At 46.0% G+C, this 24,204-nt stretch overlaps 1 protein-coding gene across 4 annotated transcripts in view; it reads right to left on the bottom strand.

The window, feature by feature from the left end:
- The window catches only part of LOC119442167 (collagen alpha-1(III) chain-like), an 81,969-nt gene that overhangs the window by 53,066 nt on the left and 4,699 nt on the right, over nucleotides 1-24,204 (bottom strand). For 3 of the 4 annotated variants that reach the window (XM_037706928.2, XM_037706929.2, XM_049661930.1), the window contains exons 3-7: nucleotides 23,834-23,982; nucleotides 20,481-20,568; nucleotides 18,712-18,946; nucleotides 4,495-4,751; nucleotides 1,360-1,697 (exon numbers count right to left, since the gene is read on the bottom strand). In XM_037706928.2, coding sequence (XP_037562856.1) covers nucleotides 1,360-1,697; nucleotides 4,495-4,751; nucleotides 18,712-18,946; nucleotides 20,481-20,568; nucleotides 23,834-23,982 — 1,067 coding nt within the window. The remainder of the gene's footprint in view (nucleotides 1-1,359; nucleotides 1,698-4,494; nucleotides 4,752-18,711; nucleotides 18,947-20,480; nucleotides 20,569-23,833; nucleotides 23,983-24,204) is intronic. The other variant, XM_037706930.2, reaches the window with a different exon arrangement.

Here is a 24,204-nt window from a genome sequence, read left to right as displayed (position 1 = left end):
GGAGGCGACGTTTAGCTGGGGCACCAAATGCGTATCTTGCGACTGGGCGCAAGGGCAACTGGCGACTTAACCTCTCACGCGAAAGGAGGAAAGCAGGAAGTCAGCAAGGGAGGGAGGGGGCACGGCTTGTACTCTGCCACTGAAGTCACTATCTGCCACCAGATGCGTACTTGTACTTTGCGCGGCTGCGGGCTGTCGCGCGCACCATATCTTGAAAGCGATCTCCACACCGCTCTTACCTTTGCACGCGCTGTGTTTTAATCGCTCAGTTTCCGGTCAAGCAATAGACCGCACGAGCCTTCACTCGCTGCCACTGGCGCGCTTGCTCACGCTAGCGTTTTGACAGCGCTTGTGTGCGCTGACACCATGCTTGTTAATTCAGTTAGTAAGCGAATGTGTCCAAGTTTATACAGCCAATAAAACTACTGTCCTTACTCCGTTTAGCTTTGTACTAATTTGCTATTGCAATTGATGCTTCGCCTTTTGGGCTTTTTATGCATCTGGTGGTCTCGCGTTACTTCAGCGGTTTTCTTCTTTGTAATTTTTTTATTTTATTTTGCCGGACGCAATCATCACCCCTCGCGTTACTTCCGCGGTTTTATTTTTTCTGATATACACAATGAAAAGTCACCCCTCGTGTTACAATCGCGGTCACGTTACAATTGAGTAAATACGGTACTATCCTTACTTCGTATAGTGGTCTACGCATTTGCTATCACAATCGATGGTTTGCCTTCCCGACGAAACTGCGACTTTTTTAGAGGTGGCCGCATAAATCAAATCGCTCAAAAGCTTACCCCACATAATGTACACACCACTTAACTTTGCGCATATTTTTCGGTAATAAAAGTGTGTTCATTATGTGAGTAAATACGGTATTTTTCTCATTGAATAAACAACTTGGGCCACTGAATATGTGTAACTGGCAATGTGCCACTTGGTACGTGCCCATTCTTGACCAATCCAAGGAAATATGCCAATGTGACCCAAAAGGTACAGAAGCCCTAAATGTACTTAGGCATGTGTCATGCTTCTCTGTGCACACCCTTCCCATTAACATTCTTCCCTAGACAAGCATCATCCATTGCCTTTACCCTCATGACACCAACAGCTATCAGCTACAGGTGACAAGACTGTGCGCGTCATCCACTGCGGCTACCTCGCTAATGCTGGTATCACGGAATTTAGACAGTAATGTTTAGTTTCGCGACGCATTCCCGAGCTGTCTGTTTTCGCAACTATGACATTTTCGCAGCAGTGAATGTTTTTGCTTCCCCCGCCAATTACGTTATGGTGGGTTTCAACTGTATTTTTTTATTAAGCTATAGCCAACATATAAACAAAAGCATGCTTCCTCACCGGCCAGCATCTTTGTCATGTCCACGTGAAGACGATCCAGTACGAGGTGGCTGCCTACTACTCCTACCATCAACAGAACGGTGTGCAGTGGCGCCACGCTCTTCCGCACTGCCGCGATGACCTCGGTGATGTCGCTGGCCTTCCGCGAGTGGCGGCGGTGGTGCAGCACCCCCACTGCCACGGCCAGCTGATGGCGATGCAGCCCCGGATGAACTAGAGCTTGATGAATCCTCACTGTCATCATCGTCATCTTCATCATCAGAGCTGGAACTTGAAGAGTCCGAAGACGATGAGTCATCAGACTCGCTTGAAGATTCGCTGCTGCCACTTGGTTGGCCCTGGGACAAACCACAATGCCCCCCCCCCACCCATGTAGCCATCTTCTTGAGACTCACTGATGACAGGAAACTTCCTTAACCCTATCCCTAGCACAAGAACTCGCCTGTCTACCTCAGTGTCAGTGAAAACCTGCAATCCCTCTGTTTACCAGCAGACCTCCAATAATTCGACCAATGAGAAATGGCAATGAAAACTCGCATGCTCAGCAGCAGTTCAAACCCGGCACCAAAATGTGGTTTATCATGCCAATGAAAAATGTCCACTGAAAACTCACATGCTGAGCAGAAGTTTGTTTGTTTTGCAAAACGTGTGGATACTATACTGTGAGTGCCACTATTGTAAATGATAGAACTAGGTGCATTTCTTGCAGTTGGGCAGTTTCTCTGCATTCCAAGTGTCATTTAGCCACTAGTCTTAATAACGAACCTATTTTTGACTGGGAGTAAGTTTTAATCACTGGCACAACATCTATGGTAGTAAAACTTAATGCACTTCTAGACAACACGTTTGAGCTACACAACATGTAGCTTTACGACAGCCAGCATAGTGGCATCACCATACATCATATCATATCGTCCGTGCTGCCACCTGCTGCCTCGAACTATGATCGGACCACCCCAGGCAATGGAGATGACGGTGGCAAGTTCAGCACAGTGGCCGCCTTTGTTGGCTCTTAACCCTCAGCAGCGAGACAGAGCCCAGCACTCACCAAAGGCTGCTGCAGCTCTCTCGACGGGAAGGCCCATTGATGAGAGCGACACTCTGGCTACACTGTCATCGTTACAGAGTCCTGGCCTGGAGTCGTGTCATTGAGGCTGCTGACACACTGACTGCAGTGCTGCTTCTGTGAGCAACAGATGCCGGCGGAGTGCACCAGCAATAATGTCGGGGGGTGTTATGGACAAGAGTATGAGGGCATTTTCTCGGTGCAGCCATAGCTGCATGTACTGCATCTTGTTCGTGAAGTATGCGTTGATGTTACTATGTAGCATGTTTCGCAGGAGTGTGTAGCGATTTAAAGTTCAGAGGTTGTGGGGAGGTTTGACTCTCTCATGTCCCCTGATGTTGTTTTCGCCACATGGCTATCGTGTCTCCTGGAATCCGGCCTCTCTGCGTGGTACGTGCGGCGTCCGTAGTTGCGCAATTGTACAAGAGATGGCGCATAATACGCTGCTAACGCCACGTGACAGAGGGGATACTCATGCGCACAAGGAAGTATGCCCCTCCCCTTTCCCTGCAAGAACTCAGCGCATGTGGTCTGTAAGCGCGTGTGCTCTACAGGCCGCTTTCTAGGGCTGCCCTGCCACCGCCTTCTAGTTTGCTCGTAGGCACCTCCGTCCGCAAGACTTCATCTGCAAACAATGTAGGCGTTGGCATCCGGCATGAGGCAAACATATTCGCTCAATGTCCTGTCACAATGACTCTGACTTCCTCAATTCATCAGCGTCTATCAGCGTCCATCAGCATGCTCCATCTGTCGTAATTCGGCTAACTGGCATTGGTGTATAAAAGATACAATAAATACCCTTTTGTTTGTTTTCCCTGCTGTGCTGTCATTCCTTTGTCCAAAGGCACGTTTGAGACTTCCCAACATGCACTCTGCACCGCCCTGAATACGCAATCATGGAAGTGGTGTTATCAAGGGGGACTGGCACGATGGTAAGCTGACTGCAGTGCAACCAAGTCAAGCTGCTAGTCAAAACGTGCACATGCATCTCGTATGCACCGTTTCAAGTTTCTACAGTCGAGTATCGCTGCCGAGTACTTTTTGGGCATAGAGGGTACCGCACAAAGATCCGAACTCGGCTACTACGGCCATAAATCTGGCCGGTGCATCTGATCCCACATTTGATCACCGATAAGTGGGGTGTGCGAATTCCAAATAGTAGATTTCGAATCGAATGTCGAATCAAATAAATAAATAAAAGCCAAATATTGAATAGAATATCGAATATGAAAAATAATACTTTCACTAAATTTAATGCTTACAAATTTTTAACAAAAAAATACAGTGCTGCACATGTTCAGGAGACTTCTAGCATTGCATAACAAGAATGTAGCAATCTATCAGTAACTTAGGTACATAGAAATCAAGATATGGTTTACCCTTATTAATAGGAACACCAAATTAGTATGCCTACACTGACTACAGCTCAGTTCTAGTATATGAAAGTCTGGAAAATAAATTATTTATTAATATATAATATCCACCACCTCATCAAAAATTAAATGAATCGCAGTCTGTCCAGTGACGGCAGTTACAAACAAGGACATACTGTAATCCAGTAATGTGGAATGTAATTCATCCAGATATATACAAGACAAACGAATGCAAGTTACGCGGCTCAAGAGCAACTCTTGAGCATATGCTCTGGGAATGCAACGAGCTGACGAGTAGCAACGAGGAGACAGCCTGTAGCGAAAGCCTCTACAAGTGTTAGTGTGCTGTGCTGCTCAGCTCAGCTCCAGAATATTAACTGTGGGCAGTCCAGCGGGCTGCCGCCGTCGCCAGAGCCCAAGAGCTCGTGGCAGACGCCTAGGCAGGGTGAAGCCAACTGTAAATAGTGCCGCCTGCCACAAAACCTCGCCGAGCTATGACATCACGGTGTTGCCTAGCAACCACAATCATATTTTAGATTTACTTCTTTGTACTTGATAATTCATTATATCCATGATAACTATATCATGGTTCAACCGTATTAATGTGGTAAAATAATTATAAAAGCCGCTTATGTCCCCTGTAGGCTTTACTACAAATTCCTTCAATGCACATACAGCAAGCAAGTACAGGCTCACCTGCTGAGGGGGATGTGCCAAGCGTGCAGCCTTAGTGGTGCCAGGTGTGTGGCTGGGAGGTGGTGGTGGTGGAGCAGCACCAGCAGCCGCAGTGATTGCGCTGCCACCGCCAGCAGCCCCTTTGCTGCCAGCACTGCCACTGCTTGAGGGATGGTTCTCCTTCTGCAGAAGGTCCAGTTCCCTCTGTAGCTGCTGGCGCTTCATCTCCAGGGACAGCTCCTCCTTGTAGTCCAGAAGCGCATCATCAATGGGCCAGTCTGTCCAGAACACAAACAAAAACTTCAGCATGATACCTCTCCAGTAAAGTGATTGCATGAAAATGGCGGCAGTAAATAATAAAAAATGACTGTGCTGAAATGTTCCAAAGCAAGCAGCACACAAACCATAACTTTATTATGTCGACAGAGACGTACCGTATCTGCCCACACAAATTGAATGCACTTTTTTCCCCGGAAGATTTGCGCAAGGTTGCAGGTGCTATCATTCTGCAGGCTAAAACTTCGAGCTATCTTCTTTCGCGGCCATTTGCGGAAACTTCTAAAATGTAGGAGACACAGTAAGATTCAGCTTCCAATATGGTGTGCGACGCACCGGAACAGCAGCCAGATCCGAGGCATTTTGCCAGCGTAGTGCCTGATCGAATGCCCGGCATCTGACAAAAGTAGGAGACAGGGTACGATTTGGCGTTCAATGTGCCATAGCACCAGATAGGACGTCCGGCGTGCAACAAAAGTAGGTGACACAAGGTACGATACGGCGTCCGATGCAACGTCCAACGCGCTGTAATGGCAGCCAGATCTGAGGTGTTTTGCTGTGCCGCTGCGCCGGATCGGGCGCCCAGTGTACGACAAAAGTAAGAAACACGTGGTGCGGTTTGGGACACTATGGGACAGCAAATCGCCTCAGATTTGGCGGCCATTCCGATGCAACGGACGACACCACATCATATTGTGCGTCTCCTACTTTTGTTGCAGGCCGTGCGTCTGATCAGGCGCTAGGGCCCAACAAAACGCCTCAGATCTGGCTGCCATTCAGTCACATTGTACGCCGTATAGGATGCCAAATCGTACTGTGTTTCCTGCTTCACAGCTGCATGTTGAGTGTACGATCATTTTGCAAGTAAATACTAAGCTATGTGTACCGTGTAAGCAAGAGTGGTAGATTACACATCTGGCCAACATCTCCCAACATGACTTCTTGCCAGTCTATGGCTAGGAGTAGTATTTTCAAATGTGTATTCCTTGCTCATTGGAATGGCTGATAGTCCACTATGAGAATTTTGCAGCTGCACTAAAACAATCACGCACCTTCTTTGCAACTGCCCTTGCTTCAACCAGCAAAGAGCGGCGCTTTCAGCCGTGCTATATATAGACCAGCTGGACCTGCACTTCCCTTGAGCAGTGTGAGCAAGTCCATTCTAAATAAAGTGTACAGTGGAATCTCGATGATACGAATCTCACGGGGTCACGAAAAATATTCGTATTAGCCGAAATGCGTATCATCGAAACACAATTCAAACTAGCTAAATTAAGGAGGCACGCGGGGATCAGATCTCGAAAATCGCAAGAAAAATCAATTTTTGAAAACTACGCGTTTCGGTATCTCAAACGCCTAATCTACGTTATGTCAAAATGGTTTGGCTGAAAACGCACTAAAAGTGACCAAAAAACATTAATTCATCAGTGCTCAGAGCGAGAAAACAGCTTTAAATCACGCAAAAACACCGCAGTTCACGGAGACATATCGCGTATTTCCCGCCAGCGAGCGCCGCCATCTTGGCATCGTTCGAAAACTCAAAGTTTCGCCGTTCCGCTTCTCAATTCGTCCGTCGTCGCCATCTTGTAACAAACGCACAAACAGAAAAGAAGTGCGGGTCTGCGATAGGTAGTCTCACGGGCCCTCCGATGAAAGCGAGCCTCCGATTGGCTGCTGTGCTGAATGGCGTCTCTCCATTGGTTGCTGCTGTGGTAGTTTGCAAGATGGCAACCGCAGTTGTCTGCTTCGTAAACCACGCCGGTGTCTTCACTTGCCACGCAGAATTCGGATTACTGAGAGCTCGCAAGTTAGTGATGGATCGTCGCTCGTTGGAGAAGAAATTTTGGACGAAGCACGCCTTCAGAATACAGAAGCGCAAGCCTCCTACGGCAAGAAAAATACGGCGATTAGCGGGAGAAGCGGAGGAGCACCCGACTGAACGGCACACGCTACCTTGCACCGTGGATTACATGTCACACTATCTTGCACCGCGCGACTCCAGCAGCGAAACTGACAATCGCCCTGTGCCATCGGCACCGATAACACGGTCGACGGAAGACACGCCAACGGAGGCTCCCGCGCCTCGCCGTATGGCCACACGAATCAGCTGAAATCGTATCTCGGTAGACATAGCTCGCTGCGACTAGGCAAAATGGCGCAAACACAAAGAATGTGGCCCGAAGCACACCAGCCACTCCGTCCGATGACACGCGGAAAAGGAGGAAAAGCACAAAAGCAACAAAAATGCCACCGCTTCAAACTCTTCGCGCCCAGTCGCGGCCTCTGCGCTGTTTGGCGTCGCGTCCGTGCCTCCACACCAAAAGAGAAAGGGAGAAAGCGCGTGACTGCACACTGTTCTCTTTCGCGGCCGTCGGTGGGGCGGCGTTTATTCGTATCAACCGACGCGGGTCAAAAATGGATTCGTAACAACCGTTCTCTAGCACGCTGCAAAGTAATGGGGCTCGGCCAGGACCACAGAAAAATTCGTATCATCCGGAAATTCGTATTAGCCGTGATAGTATCATCGAGATTCCACTGTACATGGGAGAAGTGCATATGCATACGAAACGTATCGCGCAGTACAGTGTATATGTGAACAGCAAGCCATATGTAAAAGCAAGGACACGGCAAAAAACCTACATGTACCAAACAGGCAAGACAACGTTCGTGAAGGCTCAGAGCGAAAGAAAGGACAGAAGAGTGAAGGATGACTGGTGACTTCATATTTAAATTGAAATTCCTGCACCTACCACCTGTGATGTCATGGACGTGGTAGCATCTGCCTGCAGCTAAACAAGGGCTACACAGGAAATGCGCAACCACTAACAGCAGGCACACTCTCAACATGCACGCATATACATTGTGCACAATTTTGTGGGAAAAAAGGAAAAGAAAGAAAAGAAAAATCCACAGCACACAACAGACAGCAACAGAAAGGCTAGTCAGATCAACCCTCATCCCGCATAAAAGCCCAACGCATGATCAAATAAGCTACATAATCTTGTTGGTGTATAACTATGTTGAAGTGTCACTGATATGCGTGACATCGCCATTTTTTAAAAGCAGCACATCAAGCTGTGTTCCCTTTCTATCTCTCTGTTTGTGGCAATTCAAGCACATACAACTGCAGAGCCGAAACTGGACCCAACTACTTCCACATTTTCACTGTTTAGTAACTACACACAGATGGAAAACTACATTTCCCTCCTCACAGTAAAGCCCCAGAATGAAATAGTCATATTTAGGAGCAAGGAGTTCACTATACCCCAGAATAATTTATAACCAAATCAGAGGGCCAACTTAGATAACCACAAACTGAAAGCAAAGACAACTTCTTCTGCTAAATAGCAACTAAACAGGGATTAAGCACTAGGCACATTGCTTGCATCATCTTGCAATTCAAGACCCGAAGTAGCAAGAAGCAATAAATACAAGGACATTGAATTATACTATTCTGTTGCAAGTGTGTTCCTTCGTATACAGCACAGCTATTGTGAAATGCTTGATGTCACCATTGTATAAGACATTAGAGTTACTCCAGTAATACAGTCGAATCTCGTTAATTCGAACATGCGTAATTCGAACTTCCCGTTAATTCGAACTGACGCTGTGGTCCCATCAAAGTTATGTGTATTCCAATGGGCGAAAACACTCAGCAATTCAAAAGCGAAAGCATTTGCCTGGTTAATTCGAACATAACCGCGCAACGACAATGCTCTCAGCAGCACGCCAAATCACGTGGCGGCACCTCCAACAGGCATTACTGGAGTGACCTATAATAATAGGGGAGTGTCCAAAGCGTCGGCTCCGGCGAGGGTCTTTTTCTGTGAACTGCCGCGCTACGCTGCTGCTGCTCCGGACCTGTGGGCTTTTCGCGCTCGCGAAGCGCGCGGGAAGCGAAGGTTTTCTGCTACACGCTGTAGTTTTTTGCGTTCAGTTTCGACGCAAAGCAATTAAACTCTATTTAACTTAACGGTATGGTGCTGCATGGAGCTTACCCATCTTTGAGCGTTGTCTTTGTGCTTGGGCAGCAAGAGAATGCAAAAACTAATGCGTCAAACTCATCAGCGCCGACTAGCTCCGGCACTAGAGTTCGAGAATGGCAATGTGGTAACTGTGCCTGTGTAGAAAGGCCCTAAATGAGTGCGCGCAGGGAAAGAACATAAAAAAAAAACGTCATTCTCATGGTTACATGGGCAGCAATAGCACCATGCTTTCAAGAATAAGAAGTACTGAAAAAAGTAAACTACTCGCGAAGTCAAGTGAAATACTTACGCGCGTGCAGTGACCACTGCGCTCACCACTACGCGCTTTTCACTCACGGTCAAAAGTGGTTTAGAGCCATATGCATATGTATTTATTCATGAATTTTTTAGCCTCGACAATACTTTATTATGAACAGAGCGCAGTGAGAAAGTGTAAGGGAAACCAGAGAAGGAGCAGAGACGGCCCTAATGCCGCAATATTGTTGGCCTATTTCGCTTCAGAGATAGCATGCACGAACAATTCTTGCTGTACGCTATCTCTTCAATGCAAACTTCGCGCACGATGTACCTTAAGGTTCATCGTGAGCGAAGCTTGTTTCAAATTCAGACATTCGAAAGAAAAGCCATTCCAGCCAATAGATAAACAAACATAAAAAAAGGTGAACAAATATATATTTTTCTACATTTAAATCAATAGATAGCTACTACAGGCCTAGCCATTTACTCATTTGTTATGCAAAAGTTATTGGTGTAACAGCCTCGTTTTAATAATCCGTGAATCATCTCTGAAATTACCAACATGTAACTTCTCATGATATCATAGTTATTGCTTAAAGGAATACGGACACAAAAGTTGGCGGGTGGTTTTTTGCGTCCGAACAAAAGTTGAATTGTTGAAAATGACGAATACAACAAGCTGCTTTGAAAAAAAGAACGAGAAACATATTTCTTTTGCGATTTTCTGTTGCACCTTGCCTCCAAGCAGCCGCCGGCAGAAGCTGAATTTTGACGTCATAACACCCACCCGCGGCCAAGGTCGGCCACAGCTGTCGCAGTGTTTCCAGGGGTGTCGGTCTCTTGCAGCATTTGTTTAACCCCTTTCGGCGATCTTCGCACGTGGTCCGTCTGAAACACTATCCCCGTCGGCACTCCACGCAGGTGGTGCGTCTTACATGAGGCTTCCTGCGGTCGTCGCTCGGTATTGATGCGTTCGTCGAGGTGGAAGGAAATGCCCAGACATTGCTGTTATAACAGCATCGTCGGTCATGACACGCTGTCGCACACGTTTCCCAGAGACGAGAAGGTGTGGAAACTTTGGATACTTGCCTATTAGAGAGCTTAAGCTTGTCTGGTAATCGGGTAAACGTGGGTGTTGGAGCGTTCGGGCGGAACGATAAACGCGAGCGGCCTGTATGGTGCTGCCACCTGGTGGCGCAGAGCTTAAACAGACAAAAACAGCTAATATTGCAGTTGTACTGAAGAAGAACGAGCAGTATGCACTGCTTCGAGAAAGACGATGACAACAACGAGTTGGTCGAAGCTTTGTGCCTGTGTAGCCTGAGCTGTGTAACCTCTCACCCCCCCCCCCCCCCTGCAGTGCTCTACACTCTAATTAATTAAACCAGAGCGCTTCTCTACACAGTAACCAAGTGTATTCTACTTCGCTGCTGGTGTAAATCTTCGGCAGCAACACGATTACCCCACTGCCGAAAATTTACACCAGGAAATGACCAATAATTCTTGCATAAGTGTCTGGTGCAGAGCGAAATCTTAGCGCTACAGTTCACGAAAACCTGACCGGCACTTCCACGGCCGCCTGCTCTTCTTCGTCGCTTGACGTGGAAGGCTCGTAACCATAAGCAGTAATATTTCTTGCCAAGTTGGAATGGTCCTCGTCTTCAGACATGTACTCATCACTGGTAGACGCACCAGAATTCGAATCCATGCTCACGATGGCGCGCTTCGAATGACCGCGGCCGGCCGGCTGGCTATCCGACGAGGGTGTCGTGACGTCACGCCTTCCAACTCCCGTGGGTCAGGCGGCAAGGCGCAGCGCGCTCATAAATATGCCAAAAATAAAGCCATCAGCTCAAAAATGAGCTAAGTGCCTACTTCTTTTCGATGTAATCCCACATTGAGAATTTATTTTCAGCATTTTCGTAAAATTTTCCGATTTTGTGTCCGTATCCCTTTAACGTGCGATTTTTTACGCAATCTAACAAGCATTCATGGCGCGTGACGATGTTAGTGCTTGCATTATATTGAGTGGAAGATCGCCATGAAAATTACTGTCTTTGATGCACTATAAATATCGCTATTGATTCTATATATCCCTAAAATAGTTACCTTCAATCAGTAAAACAAAAAGTTTATGTTCTGGTGATTGGTTGCCTCTTTCATTACGTAACGACATTGCAAGTACTTAATTATTTATCAGTAAGCATATTTGCTGAGTATGAACCAGCGAGCATATGCAATAAATATTCCTAAAGTTACTTTCATGTTAAAATTTGCTTAGTTTTCGCGCTCTTGCAACACAAGAAGGCGAAAGACGAGTTGCACATCCGTAAAGCATCACGTTCGTTTTCTGACGTTCGCTCGTAATTATGAAATGAGGCATACGTACACAATGTTGCACTGTTAGCGTTTCATTTATTTTGGTTTGTCTTGTTTTTTGCCGCGTACCCTTTGGAATTGAACACGTTCTTATCGTCACACCCACACCGTCAGAGGAATTTCTGGCCGAAAAGTGTGGGTTTGCACCACACATCATATTGTTGTCGTTAATCGCAACGTGAATGCAAGTATGTCAAGTTACTAATGCCATGACCCATCAGTCATCTTAGTCACACATTTGTGCCTTTTCACGCTATACTTTGGTATATATATCAAGTGAACGAGATGTGAGAGTTACGCGGTTTGTATTTATTTTTGGTACCATGGCTCCGCCGACGGACACATTCCGCTTCCCAAGAGCCAGTTAACGATTTCGCTTTAATACAGAAACAGCAGAGCGCGGGAGGCAGTCTTGGAAAACAAATCAAATGCATGAAATAAAAGAAAGGGAAGGGTGTAAAGGCGTTAGCATGAGCTAGCCATATCTGCCCCGTTCTCCTGGTTATCATTGCGATCTCCAGCTTATTTTCTTCTGCAGCACGTTCACGTTGCTAATTCCACACATAACTAAATGAAGTAAGTGCGCGGAATGCGTTACTCAAACAGCCGCGTAAGCGCGGACCAAGCGAGCTAGAAGCGTATTGACAAAATACCCGTATTCGAAGCCGGCAAGCGCGTTCTCTGTGCGGTGAGTCACTGCGGTATTACCTTGCGGTGACGTGGTACTTAATATATCCCAAATTATCCCGATGTTGGCTAATAGCAACCAAAATATCAGGCTCGTAGCAGATGCCCGCCCCCTTGGCGCGGTTTCCGCAGCGGAGAAAGTCTACTGGGTCAGGTACAGCAGCGCCGTGGCATGGAAGTTCACAAGAAAATGTCCTCGCTCCTCCCATGCATTCACACGTTGCTTTGGACACTCTCCAATATTGTAGGTCACGCTAGCATTACTCTGACAACACCATAAAGCAAAAGCTTCGGACAACCCCTCAACGCCGCGCGGAGAAATAAAAAAGAAAGGAAAAAAGTACCGCAGCGAAAATTTCACTCTCTCAAATGGCAAGGTCGCCATTTCTGCGTCGCGCCGGAACACGCGTGTACGTGCCGACGTCTCAGCCAACGCTGCGGCTGCAGTGCAGAGGGAAGCAACGCGGAGGGACAGTCCGGCCAACGAAACTGCTCACGCCGGCCAACACTCGCTTCAACGGCAGAAAACGAAACTTTGGGGAGCGGGCTAAGCTGGCGCCGGGCCGGCGGGAGCGGCGGCAGGCACATACGGAGACAGTCGAAGGTGAGGGATCTACGAGGGAGTTGAGAGGGAGGGCGAGGGGAGCCACTGAAGCGACGGGGTTGCCGAGGCCAAATGCACTTCCCTGCCACCCTCCTCTCTCACCTTCGACGGTCTCAGCGCGCACGCGTCGCCGTGCCGGCACCAGCCGCTCCCTGAAGTTTCATTCACTGCCGTTATCAGGATGCGAGAGAGAAGATTGGGGTTGTGAAGAGGAAGAGGCGCTATCGGGATGCGAGCGTTGGCCGGCATGGGCAGTTTCGTGGCCCTTGCTCGCTATGTGCTTGCGCGTCGCGATATTTCACGACTCACACCGTTCGTGCGCTATGGTGCACAAATACATCAAAAATAAGTCCTTCTTTTAATTCGAACTTCTTTTAATTCAAAAAAATTTTCAGGCCCCTTCGAGTTCAAATTATCAAGATTCGACTGTAAAAACATTAAACTGTTCCCCTACATCACTCTGCCAGACAGCATGACAAGGACTCATTTTGTAGCCATTTTAATGTTTTAATAAATGTGATCAACACACTACAGTAAGTTACATGTGGCACGTCTGTCATTAGGAGTTATGGTGGTGCAGTGATGACAATGCTACTCAGAACCTCCAAGTTCATTTAATATTGAACATAACTTCACTACAGTCGACTTCTGTTAATTTGACCTTGACAGGACTGGCAGAACTGACTGAATTATCTGGTGGGTTCAATTAACAGGCAGAAAACTAATCTTCTAAACATCACTGCTTTATTGGGCACTAATTATCCAATTCCAACGCACCCCTGTTTTTTGGGGGGTTCATACAAGAAAACAGTTTCAACCAAATCTAATGCACACCCGCTTTTATAACACATTTATGTAGAACGCCTCCGATCCTAGCAATAAGAGATAGCATGAAACCTGCAGGGTTTGCCTTCAGTGAATAAATAATTATTTAAGGGGAGACACGGCTCTTAGGAGCCGAAAATTTGCCCAAAAATCGAGTTCTCAGAATTGTAATTTTTGTGTTCCTACTACCATCCCGCACCTGCCTGCAACTTTTTATTAAAAAATACCACGTATTTACGGCGTAACAGCAATTCAAAGATTCGTTGGCACACCCACAGACCTTTAAATTGTGGACAAATCGCACTTATTTCGGCTGCCTGTAACTCGCGAACGGCTAGCTCCACCGCGGCCATTTTGGTATCGTCGGAAAGCTTGTGCGTTTGGCTTCTTTTTATCACTCGGTAAGCAACCATGTTGTCGCCGCCTTCACAAATAAAACGGAAAAAAAAAAAGTGCCCATAGAAAGTCGTCATTGGCCAGTTGGGATCACGTGGCTAAGATGGCGTCACCTTATTGGCTTAGGGCACTGGATTGAAAAATCTGGCTGGTAGAGGCGCCATTTTGCCTTTGGTTGCGACCGCGCTACGACGAACATGCCTGGAGGACCGAAAAAGTTCCACACTGTGTATCAGTTCGGCCGAAAGCGAGCGAAAAATAAGAAACGCGCTAAGGGCACGACATCGCGGGACACTGCAACGGATCAGCAAGCGACCCTCGTCGCTAAGACACCCGACAACGGCGATGGAGGTGATAGCGGTTCGACATCGCGCGGCCCTGCAACCGATGCGCAAGTGACTCGTGGTGCTGGGGTATCCGACAACGGCAGTCCGCTAAATAAGGGCACAACCTCGCGCGGCTCTACAACGGGTCAGCAAGCAACTCGCGGCGACGCTGGTGATAGCGATCTGCAGAACGACGGCATCCTTCGCGCCGACTCCGGCCGTGTGATAGTTGCGGCACGCGGCGACGCTGGTGATAGCGATCTACAGAACGACGGCTTCCTTGGCACCGACTCCGGCCGTGTGATAGTTGCGGCTCGCGGCGACGCTGGTGATACCGATCTGCAGAACGACGGCATCCTTCGCGCCAATACCGGCCGTGTGAGAGTTGACGCTAAAACTGTCACGAGCAGCGAAATAGCTCAAGTGAGTGCCCGTGATCAAGTCACGCTTGATAGACTCGAGTCGACGCCGGCAACAGCGCGAAAGACTGCTGTTTTCACTGATGCAAGTGACGCGTCATCGGCCTCAGCCGTGGACAATGCTGCTTTATACGCGATTGTTGACCTGAACCTTCTGAATGTGCTGCTCGCTGCCCTGCAGTGCAAGGTATGCGGAGGGTGTGCGAAACTAGTCACGGGCGACCGTGACTACGGCCTCGCCAAGAAACTGGTCGTGTTGTGCGAGAATTGTGGTGAAGTTGCGGCGCAATGGAATTCGCGCAGAGTTGATGGTGAAAAGACATGTAATCCATTTGAGATTAACATGTTAGCCACACGTGCAATGCTCAGCAGTGGAAATGGCCAAACAGCCATGAACGACATCTTCGCGTCGATGGGGCTTTCGCGCCGGGGGCTCCACAATAAAACGTTTCAGCGCCACCTGAAGAAGACGCTAGAGCCTGCTGCCACCCGAGCTGCCGCGACCGTTATGACTCGGTGCGCGAAAGAAGTCACGGAACTGTATGATGACATTTGTTTTGGACACAAAAAGAACATTGCCGTGTGCTACGACGGAACTTGGTTGACAAGGGGACATTCCTCACATACTGGTGTTGGAACTGTTGTGGAGCTCTTCACTGGATATGTGCTCGATTATCATGTGATGTCTAACTTTTGTTTGGGGTGCGAGAATGGTCCTAAGCCAGACAGTGAGGGCTATGACCTTTGGAAGTTGAGCCACCAGTGCCAGAAAAACACAAGCTGCAAGTCTGGCCAGATGGAAGTAGAAGCAGGCAAAATCTTGTTTGAGAGGTCGCTTCAGCGACATAACCTTCGTTATACCACCATGTTGTGTGACGGTGACAGCCGCACATACAATGCAATTAGAGAGGCAAAAGTTTACGGTTACATTGAAGTAGAAAAAGAGGATTGCGTTAACCATGTCAGAAAACGCATGGGCACTGCACTCCGCAACTTATTACAGAAACACAAGGGTGAAGGCAAACGAAGCCTCGGTGGCAAGGGGAGATTGACAGCTGAGCTGGTCGACAGGTTGGCTATCTACTATGGCCGAGCCCTAAAATCGCATGTTGGTGATGTGGAAGCCATGAGCCGTGCAGTGATGGCAACTTTTTATCATGTGACTTCCACTGACAGTTGCCCAAACCACGCCCTGTGCCCGGCTGGTGAGCAGTCTTGGTGCCCCCACAATGCAGCAAAGGCCAAAGGGGAGCCAGAGCCTAGGCACAAGTATAATTTGCCTAGTGATGTGGCTGCAGCTCTTTTGCCAGTGTACCAGCGCTTGTCAGAAAAGAGCCTGCTGCAGAGGTGCCTGAGGGGAAGGACTCAGAATTCGAACGAGTCTCTGCACTCTGTAATCTGGAGCCTGCTAGCAAAAGAGCAGCACTGGTCTCTAGTTGCAGTACAGGCAGCTGTTGCAGAAGCTGTGCTGCGTTTTAATGCCGGCAACGAGTATGCAGCTGCAGCAGTGCTAACACAGCTGGACATGAATATAACACCCACTGGGTCCAGCAGGGCAAAAGAAAAGGACTTGCGGCGTAGCACAAGTTCTTCCAAAAAAAGGGCAGCATCACTTGGCCTTGCTAAGGCAGTCAAAAAAAAGCACCACGACAGCATGCATCCTGACTACTCCCCTGGTTCATTTTGAGAGATATTGGTGGGGGTGTCTGTCAATAAACGCAAATATTTTTGTCCGTTTTCTCATAGCATCATTTCTGATGGTGTCATGGTCTTGGAGCAACAATATCTCCAGTTGTACTTATCCTATCGCAGTAATTCTTTTTTTGTCTGAAAGGTAGTGAATTGGTGAGTGAAGTAGGCCTAAAATATGAATAAATATTAATACAGAAAATTTCTAAAAATAATTTTTCCTGGCAGTTGCATTAGCTTTTACTTTGAAAATTTTGACATGCTCTAATTTTGGTCCAAATTTGTGAAAAACATTATTTCTTGCCTGGTTGGACCCCTGTATCATCCCAGATCAATTTAGTGTTCAAGCATTTGCCGTAATCACCACAAACATGTCGTGAAATGTTTTTCCTCGTTTTCTCAAAACGACATTTTTGATGGTAGTGTAGTTTTGGAGTGACGATATCTCTGGTTCTACTTATCTTATCGCAATAATTCTTTTTTTGTCAGAAAGGTCGACAAACTGGGAATGAAGTGGGCCTAAAATATGAACAAATATCATTACAGAAATTTTGAAAAAGTTATAATTTCTCCAGGGTTTTACTAATGCCTTCTGCTTACAAAAGTTTGACATGCTGTAATTTCGGCATAAATCAGTTTAGAACATTCATTCTTGTAGCACTGCAACCTCTGATCATTCAACATCATTTTGATGTGCCAGTCTCCTTCATAACAGCCAGCATTGTAGAGAGAAGTTACCTCCAAATTAGTCCATACAAAAAAACATGAATTGCTTATATTTTGAAAAGTACTTGTTGCATGCAAAAACCAATTGCATATTTGAAATCAGCATGTCAAAATACTGAAGTGATGGAAGTTTGATCAAATTGTGGCCATAAATAAAAAATTAAAAAAAAAGTGGGGTGTCTCCCCTTAAGCTTAACGCCTATTGTCGTAAATAGCAGACAGCTTTCTATCGCTGCATATGGACCACAAAATTATGCCCTCCTTGCATTTCATTGCGTTTGATACTCCACATTTTGTGAACTACTCCGTTACAATCGAAAACGCAATAGTGGCCCGTACCTAGACTAACCACGTCACTAGTTGGTCCTGCAACCTGTGCGATTCTCTTGAGCACCAACAACACAAAATAAAGTTTCTCAACGAGCCATCCGACAACACAGGATGTGACCGCGTTGCCGCTAGCTCTGCATTTGAATGAGCACGTGAGTGAGCTCGTACTTAAAGCCTAAAGACAGCGTGTCAGTGTCACCACCTAATGCAAAAACTTGTTCTGCCACCATCTAGTGATGACAAGCGCAATGACCCTGGCTCTGAGAGTAGGCTGTTACAAATGCTGTTTCTGCGTTTTCGATTGCTTATCCAATTATAATGTGCAGACCACTTACGGACCAATTTTCTTGGAAAAAAGGCGATTGTTAGAATCCATTAAAAATATAGAAATCGTTCATGTGAGCTGGCGTTTTCGCTTCGACATCTGCCAAAGGCAGGCCGAACATTGGCCGGTTGGCAGGAGGTAACGTGTTTTCAACATACAGTATTCAATGTCCCCTGACGTTGCCAAGACCAACGCTGCAGCTGTTGGAGTGATGAGTGCGGTCACCAGTGGTGTTAGGTGTGTGTGTGCTGACCAATCAAGTTAAAATTATCTGGTGAGGGCCAAACCTGAGATCGATATATGGAAATTTTTGGCCTATAGAAATGAATGATGCCTGGCCAGCATCTTCAGTCAATATCAAATTATTACAATTTTTTTTTCATTGATTTGACCCTGACTAAAGATCCTGGCCACCATCCACTCATTCATATGGGCCAAAACCTTCTCTATTTCAATCTTGGGTTATTAGATAAACCAAGATTGAAATAATGAAAGTTTCTGGAGTCAAACAAAAGTTTGTTGTACAGTACAATGGCTGTCGACGTTAACACAATTAGCATTCAAGCAATGTAGCGATATATCATATTGCAGAAGGCACTTTCTTTTTACAATATGTAGTGGGGGAAATAGGCTAGGAATGCTAATCCCATTATACACCTAAGTGTCGCTGCAGACGACAGCGTCTCCACCTTCAGATACCCCAAAGAATGTTTCACTAAACACTGCCTCGCAACAGCGGCCAGTTTTGTCTCACTGGCATTGTAGAATTGGGGTTCAACATTTATGATTTCAAATTAACTACGGTGCGATTGCATAAGCGTCTTTTTCAGGCATAAAACTTTAATTTTCATTGCCAGTTAAAAGAATGCTGTCTCACTTTCATCAGCCAGACATGTAATGTCCTTTTTTGTTTCGCAAGCAAGAGCAGCATTTCAGGGGATAGATAGCAGACAGCCGTAGCATGTCAAAGTGGGCAAAGTAGGCTAAGAATGCTAATCACATAAAAAAAAAATTAATGCTTTGCTACACTGACCATCTGAGGCTGCCCCCTCCCAGTTCTTGGGTGGTTTGGGGTCCTTGGCTGGTGCTTCCTCCTCGCCCGATAAAGGGCTCCGTGGTCGAGTCACCACAACAGTTGACTTGATCTTGCTTTCAGCATCTGTACGCCGACTGCGGCTGCTGCCACCTCCACTACTGCTTCCCACCACTGCTGTGGTGACAGTGACACTGCCACCACCTGCGCCACTGCTGGTGGATACCTTCCTCCTCTGGAAGAGAGGGAAAAAAAAAAAAAGAATACGCAGATTAGAGCAGAAAAACCTATTCTGGAGTATTAAGTATCGAAACTACAATCTGACTATGAGGCACACCACAGTTATGGACTGCAGATTAATTTTGATCACCTGAGAGTGTTTAACGTGCACCAAAACCGTAGAACAGGAGCATTTTTGCATTTCGCCCCAATCGAAATGTGGCCACCAAGGCCGGGACCGAACCCGTGATGGTGGCACATAAACTATTTTTCCAGTGGGGAGGGGGGGGGGGGGGGGGGGGCAAGCCTCCTGCGCCCACTCTCTCACACTCACACACACACACACAGTTAGACGGAGAGATTTCTGTGACAAAGAGCGACCCTGGCTGAAACGTCGAACGCAAATAAACATTGCGCACATTCACCTTTTCCTTTTGTATGTTTTTAAAGCAACTGGATCATCCGAAGAAACATTCACTTTGTTTATACGCACGCACACACACACACACACACACATATATATATATATATATATATATACACACACATACAGGGTATCCCAACTATCATGCACTAAGATTTAAAAATATGCAAATGTCACCTAGCTAGACAGAACCGAGGTAATGTTTACCATCGCTTGGAGATACTCAGATTATTTTTTGCATTCTGCCTTATTACATAATTAGTCTTAATTAATCAACTTCTCAAATATTATAATTATATGAAATGTGTAATGAGAAAATTGTACAGCAACATGAAAAACTCCCGATACGGTTTCTGTTGCGCAATACGTGCTACATAAAAGTGTATTTCCGAGAGTGAAAGAAGCCCGCGAATACACGCAAAGTGCCTCGAGCGGCCAGTCGCGTGGAAATTTTACGTGTATTCGCTGGCTTCTTTCACGCTCGGAAAACACATCTATCGCAAATCTGACCACCGACCGTCAAGTACCGCCGACCACTGACCACCAACCAGAGCCAACCACGAAAACAGGCAAAAGAGGAAAGGAAACCTATTCTTTCAAAGCTTAATATTTCCGCAGCCCGGGCACCAAGCCTGGTATTCTTATTTCCAGCCTGTACTAGCATTGTGTATCACAACATAGTGTTGTACGGTTTTACTGGCAACCGTCACAGACTGCTTGGAAACAGAAAATTTTCTCAGATCCCACAGTTTGTAAACTTTTGATGCCGACTAATGTAGTACATTCTATTGCATAGGTTGGAGACAAGCACAATAAGGTTACCCGACACACTCTAAAAGCTGGCAGGTTTCTCCAATGAAAGAGAAAAGGAGCACTTCAACTAAGCAATAGCCCTGGATAGCAGCAGGCAAAAACAGTAAAAATGACCACATAATTAAGGTGAAAGAACCATGAAGGGAAATGTGAAGGGCCTATACTAGCTTGAACTTGCATCTTCCTTTTTGGCTAAAGTTAAAGCTCATAACAGAACAGAGCATAACAAGTGTCATACAACTTTGGTTCCCTCCCATGGTTTTACTTAAGTCACCAACAATTTGTCAAGGCACATTAGCATCCACGCACAAACCTTGGGGGATGGCGACCGGCTGTCAGATTCCTTGGCATCTTGCTGTTTGTGACGTACCTTGTGCCTTAAGTCTTTCTGAGAAGAGTCCCTGCAAAAGAAGGTTATCAGACATGGCTGCAAACACTGCTCTGGCATATACTTAGTGTCCTTGCAATGTATTCATAAAACCAACAAATTAGGGTGAGGAGCAACACCTCGAATTTAGTCACTGTGCAGAAGTGAAGAAAGCAGCTTGACCTATTCGCCTTGAAGAAATATGTAGCAGAAGAGTGTAATTTTGGGCCAGTTGGTGATGCATTTTTTAGTATGGTGAAGTGCGAAAGACGGGACAAAGTGAGTAGTGTTTGTCCCGTTCGTCTCGCCTCACTTTGTCCCGTCTTTCGCGCTTCACCGTACTAAAAAAAAATAGGTAGCAGACAACAAGCATTTAAACGCCACAGTTCTTGACTGTCCTTTAAGATTGTTCCATAACAGATCACAATTGCTCCACCGCTACCACAATGTTTTCTATTTCATGCCTCTATCCTTTGAATTATTTTTGCATGACAATTCCCTCTAGTACACTCTCTGCACCATGCAGTGGGCTTAAATGAAACTTGTGAAACTATGTTGGATAGGAGGGCATTAGGTGTGCAAGGCTTGTGGTGTGGAATCATCAGTGTCTTAAACTTCTTCCTAAAGACACTCAAATCTGTCTCCAATGATGGCATAGGATGCGAAACATGTTTTTCCTAAATGCAGCTGCACCAAAGAGAGGAAGCTTCCTTTTCCAATTTCATGCTGAAACCTGAGTACTGGTACATCAGTGTGATGTCACGGATTTCAAAATATCTTTTTTTTTATATTTGGGCTATTCTGGCGCAGAGCATTCTCAAAACATGCTCAGTGGAGTCTCGGGATTCATTTTTTAACAGTGAAGCTGTTTAAGCCAGCCGTACTTTGTGGTTCATATCAAGAAACCAGCAGAAATAAAAGAAAATAAACTTTCTTGCCGAGGCGGGATACGAACCCGCGAACCACCGGTCCCCCAAGGCGAGCATCGTAACCACTAGGCTATACAGCTACGCTTGCAGAGCATGCATCTATGCGAACCATATGATTGCGTTTGAGCGTCATCGTCTTCGTCCACAGCTGGCGCGTTTGCGCGCTCGAGCTCTGCGAGGTGAAGAGGTTTTGCGTGTTATGAGAGCATTCACGGAGCGAGTCTGCTGGAATGCGTTGTCGACATTGCAACGCGGTGTCGGTGTTGCAAGCTGCGCTTTCAACGCGCAGTGACGGCCGTAAGTCCGAGACGCGCCATAAAAAATTAACATCATCATGAGTTATGAGATAAAAAGTTTGTGCGCACTTTCAGAAAATGCTGGGCTACGATCGCCCAGCTTCACTGTTTCAAGCGTTGCGCGCCCGAGTGCAAGGTTCAGCGTTTTTTTTTTTTCGAGTGAAACATCTTGTGTAGCTATCAGCAAGTTAACTAAGTCAAGACAGAGGAAGCCTCAGCGGTGATTTAGTTGAGCACGACACCTACTGCCCGCCAAAAAATAATAAAAACATTCTTAAATGAAAATATTGGCTATATTGTGTACATTTGAAAATGTCAGTAAACTGTTATTCTCAGCAATTTCTGACATATATTCTCTTTCAGGCGAGAACGCGGATTTCTGCACAGTTAAAGACCTAGAAACTGCCCGCGGCCCGGTTAGTAGTCCCTACTGCTATCTTAATTTTGCCTTATCCGAACGTTTTATCCTCTTTTCTGGTGTATTTATTACATTCAGTACTTCTCTGCGATGATTAACTAGACTCTATATGACACTGTCATAATCCATGATATGACAGCAATCCAGAGCGTAAACATCAGCATCACATTGCTGCTTGCCTTTTGTTTTTGCATTTTTTCTGGCATACCTAGTCTCCCTTAACAGGAAGAGCGAAAGTTTAGCTGTTTGTAGACAAATAATTTACAAATACAGACTAATTTGACATTCCTATTCAGTGTCCCTTTAAGGTGTTGATTTGAGCTAGTTAAGGGGGGACATGGATCCCGGATAAAAACACTTTTGTTTTTGACACTAGACATGTGAAATTTTCAGGATATATTCAACCCTGTGTGCTGATTAGAAATATAAGGTTAGTTTTTTTCAAGTCAATCAAAAAAAAAAAGTTCCAATTATTTATGTGTTATAAATTTGGGATGTGACTTGCAAAAAATGTACTCCACCAAGAGAGCTAAAATTAAGCAGGTATTTTTCTGAATGTTCAAAGAGTGCAAGCTTGCATTTTAATGATTATATCCATGTTTTAGCTGCAGTTATACAATTCTAGAGTTGGAATTCACTCTCTGACTCTCTAGCATTCAGGCAAAAAAGAAATCAATAAGATTGAATGAGTAACAGTGACACAGTGCTGCTCCCAAAATTTTAGACTTGGAAAAATTATTTGTTGAGAAAAATGCAAAAAATTAGAGAGCACAAAAATAGCATTTTATACTACAAAACCAGGTAGTTTCCTACTGAAGCAGCATTGAAGGCTCGTTTTGGCAGGAACGCAAGCTACAAACATGCTCTTTCAAACAAGACCGAGATGGCCTGGCTATGATAGACTGTTTTGGAATGTCAAATGACAGAAAATGAACCATGTCGGCACTTTTCATGGGCAAAACTGACCATTTCATTGGACAAATACAGCGTTTTCTTCCTCAACGACGTGTCATCTAGAGCTAGTTTTTTGCCAACAGGCGCGTCCAGGTATGGGGATTAAAATAATAATAAAAACAAAAACTCAATATTTTAGTGAATTTTTTTGTTTCTAGGACCCATTGTGTCCCCTTAAGATCCAGACCGCAAACAGTGCAAAAGATAAGGTTGAGTAAAAGACATCACAAATGCTGACAACAAACTTGTGCATTCCCACTTGTATGTGTCTTCAGCGCCTTTCTTTACAATAGCCTTCCCATCATTCCATCACAGTTGAAACCATCCACAAAAGTCTGTCCAGTGCACCCAAAATATTGTCACCTGAGTCTGTATTCTCAATCAACTGCATTCAAGGGCAACTCTTTACGATCATGCTGATTAGCTAAGCACGAGGAAATAGACACAACAAATTCGTCTCGAGGGCAGGCACACTTCCTGTAAGTGTAATTTCTCACGTGACATGGATGAACACACTGAGGACCAGCAGCAGGAACACTGCAGAGTCAATGAATGCTCATCAATCCAATGAGATTGCTGTCCTAGTTGTTGCTCTCTACAAAGGCTGGGCACATTTTCACTAAATCTGGCTCGACGAGATTGTGGCTCCTGGTTCAGGCACACTTTTGTGTGAATGCCTTTAATAGTGACGGTCAAACTCACCTGTCAGACTTTGGCAGCCTGGAAGACGAGGAAGATGATGAAGATGGCGGGTATGCCTCGTGCTGGTATCGGCACTGGGACCCATAGCTGCAGGCTCCGTTGCGCATCCAGTTCTTGCACTGCACTACCGGTTCGTCACGACTGCGCCTCTGTTGCGGCGAGGCCGACACAGGCATACACAGACAACAGCATGCTCAGTCATGCAGCACGAGACTGTCATGCACATCCAGACAGACCCAACTTAAAACAACACACACACACACCCCAAAAGAGGTGATTAGGCATGTTGTGGGGCTACAATCAGTGCATTGTGTGACATGCATGCAGAGTGTGCATTGCATGTCACACTCTTAAATTAAATATAAAATTAC

The sequence above is a fragment of the Dermacentor silvarum genome, chromosome 2 (genome assembly GCF_013339745.2).
Source record: "Dermacentor silvarum isolate Dsil-2018 chromosome 2, BIME_Dsil_1.4, whole genome shotgun sequence".
Lineage (NCBI taxonomy): Eukaryota > Metazoa > Arthropoda > Arachnida > Ixodida > Ixodidae > Dermacentor > Dermacentor silvarum.
This window is presented reverse-complemented; position numbering and strand designations above follow the sequence as displayed.